Raw genomic sequence first — 9847 nt, forward strand, 5'->3', positions numbered from 1 at the left:
CAGTCCAGGCACGGAGACACCCATTTCCCGGGCCCAGACCAGGGTCCCTCCCAATGGCCTCTCCACCCAGAACACAGCATCGCTCTCGGTTTCAGCCGAGGCCCGTGCAAGCCGGACCTCGTCATCAGTGCGCACACACCACACAACCAGTTCACGCCACGCCGGGGCCGGGGCCGGGGCTGCCCTGCCGGGACCTGGGCAGCTGAGTCCAGACCCAAGCCTGGGGCCCTGCGCCACACGGCCCTGCAAGCCGCTCCAGGCAGTCCGGTTGATGGGTCGATGCTAAAGCGAGACCCTGGCCCATCAGCCTCTGCTCTCCCACCCCAGCCCGGCCGGCTCCCGGGACTCCGGCGGCTGCTGCTGCTGCTGCTGCTGGCGCACCCGGCGCCGCGTGGAAACGCTAATGCCCGGGAAACCCTGTTTCTTTTCATTATCACCCCCCCGAAGGAGCTTTTCCAGGCATGCTTCCTAAACACCTCCCGCAGGAAACTTGAATGCCACAGATGTAGAGTAGTCTGTACTGTACTCCGTGCACATCTGCGCTTTAGGGTAAAAAGAACAAATTTCTTCACCCCCAAAAGAGCTGACTGCCACTCCCCTATGGAGAGCACGTGAGCAAAAATAAAATGTATTTTTTAAAATTAATGGTGCCCTTGCCGAAACCGGTTTGGCTCAGTGGATGGAGCGTCGGCCTGCGGACTGAAGGGTCCCAGGTTCGATTCCGGTCAAGGGCATGTACCTTGGTTGCGGGCACATCCCCAGTGGGGGGTGTGCAGGAGGCAGCTGATCGATGTTTCTCTCTCATCGATGTTTCTAGCTCTCTATCCCTCTCCCTTCCTCTCTGTAAAATATCAATAAAATATATTTAAAAAAAAAATTAATGGTGCCCGGCTGGTGTGGCTCAGGGGTTGGGCATCGACCTATGAACCAGGAGGTCACTGGTTCAATTCCCATTCAGGACACAGGCCCGGTTTGCAGGCTCCATCCCCGGTGGGAGGCGTATAGGAGGCAGCCCGCCATGGTTCTCTCTCTCATCACTGATGTTTCTCTCTCTCCCCCTCTCCCTTCCTCTCTGAAATCAGGTAAAACGTGTATCTTGTTTTAATCTGCCTGAGGGGGATTTTAATCTTCCAGGGCGCCCTGTTGCCCTGGAATCCATCAGCCCTCCTGTCTCTGCTCCCGGCCACCCGCCCGGTGCCACAAACCCTGGCCGCCACAAAACCCGGCCGCGGGACCAAGGAGCCTCCTGCTTGCCCTCGGGGACTCTCTGGCCACCTAAAGGCCACTCTTTCGGTCAACAGGCATCTGGCCACCACCCACTGCGGGTCCCTACTGGCCTGGAAGCTTTGGGCCCGGCCCACCCACAGGGCCTGACAGTTACCCCGTCAAGAGAAGGAACCAAGCGATCAAGGCGCGAAGGGACCAAGGGCGCCAGGCCCTGTGGGGACCCAGAGATGACGTCTCGGCCGGGAGGGCGGGAACAGACGACCACCCACGGGGGCTGGCGTCCCTCTCTCTCGAAGGCTCCCAAGTGGTAAGGAAATTGAACCAAAGTGGGGAAGGGCAGGCTCAGGGATAACAGCAGGTACACGGGGCCGAGGCCAGGCTCACCACCCGCAGGATGGAGGCGAGGGAAATCAGAGGGGACTTCCCAGAGGAGGGGGCCTCTGGACTAGCTCCTTCGGGAAAGAAGAGGCTCAGAGGAGGGCCAGGCTTCCAGCAAGGGCCACAGCACATGATGGACAAAAAAGGCACGGGGGCAGGGCAGGCTGGGGCAACCAGGACACAGGGGTGGGACGGCATTGTGCAGGAGGTGTGGGCGGGGAGAAACGCCCGGGGATGGGGGGGGGGCGCCCTGTCTGTGCAGTGTCCCCACAGCCCGGCTGCCCAGTCTGTTCTTCGGGAGGACACCCGCCAGGGTGGTGTGGGCACGAGGCTGGGCGGGTGGTGCCCTAAAGGCTCAGACTGCGGACCGAACGCCAGGGCTCCCTGCTGGCATCAGCAACCTCAGGACCACACGCCCGAAGCCGCTCCGGCCGCTTGCGCTGCTCTTCCTGCGATCAGCAGATTGTGGCCAGACCTAATTAGTTTAATTAAAGCCAAGGTGGCTGCCAGGCATTTGGAACAAAAAAAAAAAAAAAATAAAGCAGACCCTGCCAATTCCAGGAGGGAGTGACAAAGAGGCGGTGTGGACCTCTGTGAATACCTCCGCGGCCCGGCCCTGTACACAGCAGGTGCTCAATAAGTGCCTGTTGCTATTAAGCTCCTTTAGGGCCAATAATCCAGCTGAGATCAACTCAAAGCGGGGGGGGGGGGGGGGGGGGGGGCACTCCAAAAGCTACCTTCTGAAAGATGATGTCACCACGGGAAGCCGGCATGGCCTTCTGAACAGCAGAGACATCACAGAGGCCTTGGAGCGGGACTGCAGGCCGATGCCGGCGGCACAGTCGCCAGGTCCCCACGGTAAATAGGCACGCGCCCCCCCCCCCCCGCCCATCCCCTGGAAACACACACACACACACACACACACACACACACGCCATGAACAACCCAAGAAACAGGCCGGGAACGTCCGTCAGAAAGCCAGCAGGACGGCCGAGGGCAGCCTGAAGCCATAATTTGCTTAAACGGTCCTGGACGGGAGTCCTAAGTTCAAGTTTGTTTTGCCACTGACCCCCTGTGTGGCCTGGGCCCAAGCGACTCTCCCAGTCCCTGCACAGCCACTGGTGGTCAAGACGGGGTCTCTGTCGTTGTGAATACACAGGCGGAGCCACACTAACGCCCGGAGCACCTGCAGCCACCCCAGCGCCTACAACAGCCCCACCCTCTGAGAGGGCAGGTCGGGGAGGCCAGCCCTCCTCCTCCTACGAGGACCGTAGTCGCAGCGTCCCGGTGACCGTCCTCCCTCACTGAACCCTCACAACGTGGCTAGGAGGTGGCTACTAGTATGGCCCCATTATACAGATGGGGAAACTGAGGCCCCAAAGCCGGTCACCTACCTGGGAGGTGACAGTGCCAGGTTTCAACCAGAGCGTGTGGCCACGAAGACACACAGACACCCACCTGGCTCTCCTACCACCCAGCCCCCTTCACACCCCTTTCCCCGGGGCCAGGGCAGGGGGGTGCCCACCGAGGGCTCCAGAGACCCCGGGAGGCCTCTGCACCTCCAGCACGGGGGCTGAGCCAAGCCACCTGCCACCGCCAGCCCTCCTCCCCATCCCGCCTGAACCCCAGCTGGGGGGGGGCAGCTCCAGGCCCCAGTGGCCCACCAGACCCAGCCTCTGCGATGTAGACCCACTCACCCCACGCTGCGCCCTGTGCCCCGGTCACCCTGCCACTTAGGTGGAAACCTGCCAGGAGCAGCCGGCCTGGGCAGCCCCTGCCATTAGCCAGAGGCGGGCACTCCCACTCAGGGCCCAGCTCTGCCTCAGCAGCCCTCCTTCTCCTGTTTGGGGGGGAGGGGGGCAGAGGAGGGGACTGGATCTGAGATGGTACTCTGTGCAGGGCCGGGTGCCGGCCTTGGGCTGCGGGCACTGGCAGTGCCTAAGGACGGTGCTGGCTCTGGCTTGGGGGAGCCCTGAGGACCAGGCTGCAGGGCGGGCACCACAGGGCTCCCTGGGGGCGGCCCACCTCCTCCGTCCTGGCTGGTGAGGACGAACGGACGGAGAGGGCAGCGGGACCCTCAGGGCTCTTTGTCAGAGGCCACACTCACCCGGCTCCCTGGAGGGGGAGATTCCCCATCTCCTTGGAAACACATTCGCAGCCAAAGGGCAGAGGCCACGGAGCCCAGCCTGGAAAAGCAGTGACTCACTCCAGCCCCTTCCCTGTCACACTTGTGAATGGCCCTTGTGCACTGGGGTCGCCCTGGGCCATGAGGAAGGGGGACAGGGCAAGGAGGCCAGGCCCAGGCTGGGGACCCTTCAAAGCATGCTGGGTGGGGGTTCCACGACCCCAGAAAGGCAGAGGAGAGCCTCGATTCCCCTTAAGTCTGAGCCAAGTTCTCTTTAAAGGGCCAAGAAAGGCAGCTCCTGCCGGCGGAGCAGACATTTTCCTACCCAACAGCGACCACACGGGCCTTGGCCACGACAAAGCCACCCTGAGGGCGCCCACAGATGGCTCCAACGGGAGAAGCGAGGGGGCTCCCTTCACGCCAAGTTGCGTGGGGGCCCGAGGCCGGCTCAGCCCACAGTGGTCTGGGAGGAGGCGGAGGCCGAGAGGGGGCAGCGCCCCGGACCCACCCGCTCCCCCCCCCCCGCCCTGCCCTGCGGGGCTCCAGATCCTCGCCCTGCGGGGGCCCCCAGGCCGCGCCCCAGTCCCGCTGCGCCGGCCCGTCCTCCACCGCGTCCAGCCCCGGTGCGGAGCCGGATCCCCGCGACACCAGTCGAGGCCCCAGGCGCAGCGAGCTCCCCGGGGTCGGACGGGACCCTGGCCGGCCTCCGCCTCCGGGAGCGCGAGCGGCAGTGGAGGGCGCCCCGCCGGGTTGGAGTCTCTCCTCACCCGGGGCAGTGCCCGCGGGCGGCGGAGGCGCGCCCTCAGCTGGAGGGACTTCGGTCAACTTCGCGCCTCCCTGAGTCGCCCCTCGCAGGAGCCGGCTCCGCGACCCGGGATGCGCCCCCCTCCCCACGCCCCCGAGCCCGGCCACCGTCCTGGGACTGCCCGCGGCTGCGACCTCCGAGTGCGCGCCCCCGCGCCCGGGGGCCGGGCCCCCCCTCCCGCGCCCCGACCCTCACCTGGGACATCTGCGGTCGGAAGTTGATGTCCTTCAGGTCGATGGAGCCAGGGGACAGGTTGTGCAGCAGCTGGCACAGCAGCACCCCGTCCCGCAGCGCCTGCGCCAGGTCGAAAGCCACGGCCGAGGGCCACACCACGCGGTGGTTGGGCGGCAGGACCTTGCAGTCGATGAGCCAGCGGCCGCACTGCCGCCACTGCTCCATGGCGCCCCGGCCGCTCAGCGCCGCGCGCGGGCCCAAGTGCGGCGACCGCGGGGCATCCCGCCCGGCCGCGCCGGGCTCGGCGGCCGGGGCGGGGCTTCGAGCGGGCACCCCGGTCCCCGCCGCGCTCCCTCCGCTTCCTCCTCGGGCTCCGCGCGGGCCGCGGCTCCCGCCCACGTGCGGCCGCGGGGTGGGCTCCAGGCAGCGCGCCGGGTCCCCGGTTCACACACACGAGTCCCCGCGGGCCCCGGGCCGGGCTCCACGCCGTCCGCCGCCGCAGCGCTCCGCAATCGGCCCCGCCGCGCGCCGCATTCTGCGCTCGGGGCGCCCCGCAGCCGCCGCCGTTCCTGCCCCGCCCGAGACAAAGGCCCGGCGGGTCGCTCGCTCCGCGCGTCCCGGGCCTGGGCCGCCCTCGCCGCCGCCGCTTTGTTCCCGCCGCCTGCGGGCTCCGCGCTCCGCGACCCGCGCTCCGACTAAGAGGCGCAGCGGTTCTTGGCGCGGGGGGCGCGGGGGCGCGGGGGCGCGGCAACGGCCGGGCGGGGCGGGGGCGGGGCGCTGGCCTGGCACCTCCCCGCGATCAAGCGCCGCCCCCGCCCCCACTCCACTTCCTGCCCCGCGGCCGCCCGCAAAAAGTTGCGGAGGGCGGGAGCCCGGGGCCGGCCGGCCTCCTGCAAGCGGCACCCGGACTTTGGGGAGCTCTGCGCCCGGGGCCAGCGGCCTCGCCGGTGGACTGATGGCCGGTCGCTTCTCTCCCTTTTCCGCCCTTGAAAACCTGGAGGGGCCCTTGACGCGCTGGGCTGCTCCGCGTGGCCCTTCGGGAAGGACAGACACTGAAGGGGCCACCGATCGGGTGAGGCCTCCCCGCCCCCTCGGCCCATCAGGCGGCCCCCGCGGGATGACTTGAGGCCGGCGGTGCGCGCGGACGGGGACGCACCCACAGCTCCGTTCCCATCCGCCCTGGCGTGGGGACCGGCAGGAAGCCCCCCCTTCCGACCCCGCACAAAGGCAGGGACTCCCCTGCCTTCTGACCCAGAGGCCAGCACTGACCACTCGCAGCTGCCCCGAGGGCCAGGCCTGGGGTCCGGGCAGGAATACGTGAGATAAGTAATTGGGAGACAGGGAAGGAGAGGAGGCCAGGCCGGCCTGGGGCCGCGCCCTCCCCTGCCCGCTGCTGGGTCCCCTGACCCTGCCCTGAACTCTTCCCTGGGCCTCGACGGAGGGGGTGGGGGGGCGGGCTCTCCGCAGCTGGCCTCCTGCAACAGTGGGAGGGCGGCTTGGGGACATAAAGAGCCCATCTGGCCACGAAGTGGATTCTGACTCAGCTGTCAGGAGCCCTGGGTCCTCACCACTGATGGATGGGCCACCCCGGACGAGTCTGAGCCCCTCTCTGAGACGCAGGTGTGGGGCACACAATCTCGAGGGGCCCCCTGCCTTGGACACTTGTGGTTGAACCTGCACCTTGGTCCGCCGGGGCGGTACTAGGCAGTCGCCGGGGCAGAGTGACACCTCCCACTTCATTTCCAACCCAGAGAGGGTCCCCTGGGCCCTCTGCTCTAAGACCTGCCCCTTCCCAGACTGAGGAGGAAGCATGGGGGCCCCCGGAGAAAGGTGGGGGGAGCTGGCCTCTGAGGGCACACAGGGCCAGAGGAGGAGGAGGAGGAGGAGGAGAGTGGGGCCGAGGGGCTGTGAGCTCCCCGCTCCTGTCCAGCATCCTTCCTCGGAGGAAACGGGTGTGGCACCGTGGTGACCGCGCTCAGGAAGGACTCTGCCTCTGGGTGGAAGACGCCAGCCTTTGACGGAGACAAAAGCAGACCATCTCACCGCAAAAGCGGGGCACGGAGCCTGAACCCCAGCCCCTCCAGCCTCCGCTCCGAGAGCCAGCTCGACCATCTTCTGCTGGCAATGCCCGCTCCGCCCCTGCAGAAGGGAGAGCACCCACCCGCTCGGAAACCCTGGGGGTGAATGAAGAGCACTGATTCCTCAGAGGCTTTGCGCGGTGCTTGTGGCAGAACACGGCTCCCCAGCCCCTCCCTCGGGGTGCCCTCTGCATGGTGCCCCATCCATGCCTGTGTCTCTCTCCCACAGGTAGTTCCCCCAGCAAGAAAGGGGCCTCTGTCCTTGAGCCCTTGGCCTTGCTGCCTGGGCAGAGGACCAGCCTAAATGATGAGCCAGGGGCCCCACACAGGCTGGGGCGGCCCTCTGCTGCCCCCTGGTGGCTGTGGAAGGCACTGTCGCCACCTGGCTGCCCCTTATTGAGTGCCACTGCCCAGCTCTGCTGGGAATAGTCACGTGGGGAGGCCCAGCCCGCCCACTGTGTGGTCCTGAGCCAATCACAACTCTTCCTGAGTCCCAGTTTTGGGTGTTTGTTTGTTTTTAATATATTTTTATAATATACTAGAGGCCCGTTACACGAAGAGATTCGTGCGATAGGCCTTCCTTCCCTTGGATCCCAGCACCAGTTTTCCTCCGTCACCCGGGATCCAGGCCTTCGCTCCGGCCAGAGTCTGACGTCTTCGTCTTCACTGCAGACTCAGGCTGGAGTCTGCCATCTTTATCTTCGATGCAGACTCTGGAGTCTGCAGTCTTCGTCTTGGCTGCGGCAGAGTGCCGCTCCTATAGATCCCTTTGCCCCCCCACCCCCCCGCCCTCCCTCTCATAGCAGGGCGTCCTGTCCCGCCCGGCCACTCCCGGCCTGGAGCAGCTGGGTGGCTGCCATCTTTGTCCTTCTAATTTGCATATTCCCTCCTGATTGGCTGGTGGGTATAGCAGAGTGATGGTCAATTTGCATGTTTCCCTTTTATTAGTGTAGGTTGTTTTTTTTAATATATTTTATTGATTTTTTTACAGAGAGGAAGGGAGAGGGATAGAGAGATAGAAACATCGATGAGAGAGTAGCATCGATCAGCTGCCTCCTGCACGCCCCCTACTGGGAATGTGCCCGCAACCAAGGTACATGCCCTTGACCGGGAATCAAACCCGGGACCCTTCAGTCCCCAGGCCGATGCTCTATCCACCGAGCCAAACCAGCTAGGGCTAGTGTAGATTTTTATTGATTACAGAGAGGAAGGGGGAGGGAGAGAGAGACAGAAACACCAATGAGAGAGAATCATTGATTGGCTGCCTCCTGCAAGCCCACTACTGGAGATCGAGCCCACAGCCCAGGCATGTGCCCTGACCAGGAATCAAACGGTGACCTCCTGGCTCATAGGTCGATGCTCAACCACTGGGCCACACAGGCTGGGCGGCTTCTATTTCTCAAGTGCCAGGTGGCTGACCAAGGGCTCTGGCTGTGGTGCCTGCAGCGTAGGCTCTCGGGGCGGGGGGGGGGGGGGGGGGGGAGGGGCAGAACACAGAACCCAGAGAACTCCACAGCCCCCGCCCCGCCCAGAGCTGCCAGTACTGCCCTTGGCCTTGGCAGGAGGCAGCCCCATCCTGGGGCCCTTCCTGGAGCAAAAGGTGGGCACAGCCGAGGGGAGGTGCCTGCTGGCCCTGCTGCCCGGCCGGGCCCAGCGCCAGTGACCTGAATCCTGGGACAGTCCCTTCACCCTGCAATATACCCACGCCCCTGGCTGTCACCCCAACACCCTGCCCGCCACGCTCTGTCTGTCTCCGCGGAGCTGCTTGTTCCGGAAGTTTCTGTAAACGGATCAAATACCGTGTGGCCTGTGTCTGGCTCTTCTCCCTCATGGTGCCCAGTATCCATCCACAAGGACTTTATTCCTGTTTGTGGCTCATGGGGAGTGGAATCCGTTCTAGTGACACATTGTACTTGAGCCAATGTATCTGAAATAGTGTCCTTTCAACGTGCAATCGGCCTGGCAACGTACGGATGAGGTATTTTACGTTCCACTTTTCAGGTTAAAGTTTCCAGAATCCACTGTGTACTTGACACTCGGGGCACATGTCAGCGGGGGCGCTAAATTCTCCCCAGACACATTGGATGTGTACTCCGGTGTCACAAAATGTATCGTTGAAGAAGGAGACCCAGATATATTTACAAGTTTGCCCAACACTGAACTGAGTATCAAACTTTTAAGTTAATTAAAAATAAATACAGCCCTAACCGGTTTGGCTCAGTGGATAGAGCGTCGGCCTGCAGACTGAAGGGTCCCGGGTTCGATTCCGGTCAAGGGCATGTACCTTGGTTGTGGGCACATCCCCAGTAGGGGGTGTGCAGGAGGCAGCTGATCGATGTCTCTCTCTCATCGATGTTTCTAACTCTCTATCCCTCTCCCTTCCTCTCTGAAAAAAAAATCAATAAAATATATTTAAAAATATATTTCTCGCCCTGACCGGTTTGGCTCAGTGGATAGAGCGTCGGACTGCGGACTGAAGGGTCCCGGGTTCGATTCCGGTCAAGGGCATGTAACTTGGTTGTGGGCACATCCCCAGTAGGAGGTGTGCAAGAAGCAGCTGATCGATGTTTCTCTCCCATCGATGTTTCTGACTCTGTATCCCTCTTCCTTCCTCTCTGTAACAAGTCAATAAAATATATTTTAAAAAATATATATATAAATTTCTCTCTTTCCCTCTCCCCCTCCCTTCCACTCTCTCTAAAATGTCAATGGAAAAATACCCTCGGGTGAGGACTGACCAAAATATAAAAATGGTGAAGGTGGCCGAGACCGGTGTGGCTCAGTGGATAGAGCATCGGCCTGCGGACTGAGGGGTCCCAGGTTCGATTCCGGTCAAGGGCATGTACCTTGGTTGCGGACACATCCCCAGTGGGGGGTGTGCAGGGGGCGGCTGATCGATGTTTCTCTCTCATCGATGTTTCTAACTCTCTATCCCTCTCCCTTCTTCTCTGTAAAAAAAATAAAATTTAAAAAAAAATGGTGAAGGTGGTCCATGTTACGGTATGAGGGTCTCATCGGACACCTCATGCTTCCCAGCTCCCCGCCCCCACTCCAACACGT

The 9847-nt window shown here is 63.1% G+C and overlaps 1 protein-coding gene across 8 annotated transcripts in view; it reads right to left on the reverse strand.

Moving 5' to 3' along the window:
- VAV2 (vav guanine nucleotide exchange factor 2) overlaps positions 1-5420 on the reverse strand; it is a 115539-nt gene extending 110119 nt beyond the window's left edge. For all 8 annotated transcript variants that reach the window (XR_013960716.1, XM_080670739.1, XM_080670738.1 and 5 more), the window contains exon 1: positions 4731-5420. Coding sequence is in view for 7 of the 8 variants with exons in the window: in XM_080670739.1 (XP_080526865.1) it covers positions 4731-4934 (204 nt within the window). In the remaining variant the exon portion in view is untranslated. The remainder of the gene's footprint in view (positions 1-4730) is intronic.
- Between the last annotated feature and the right edge of the window lie 4427 nt (positions 5421-9847).

The sequence above is a fragment of the Plecotus auritus genome (assembly GCF_963455305.1).
Source record: "Plecotus auritus genome assembly, chromosome: 5".
Taxonomy (NCBI): domain Eukaryota; kingdom Metazoa; phylum Chordata; class Mammalia; order Chiroptera; family Vespertilionidae; genus Plecotus; species Plecotus auritus.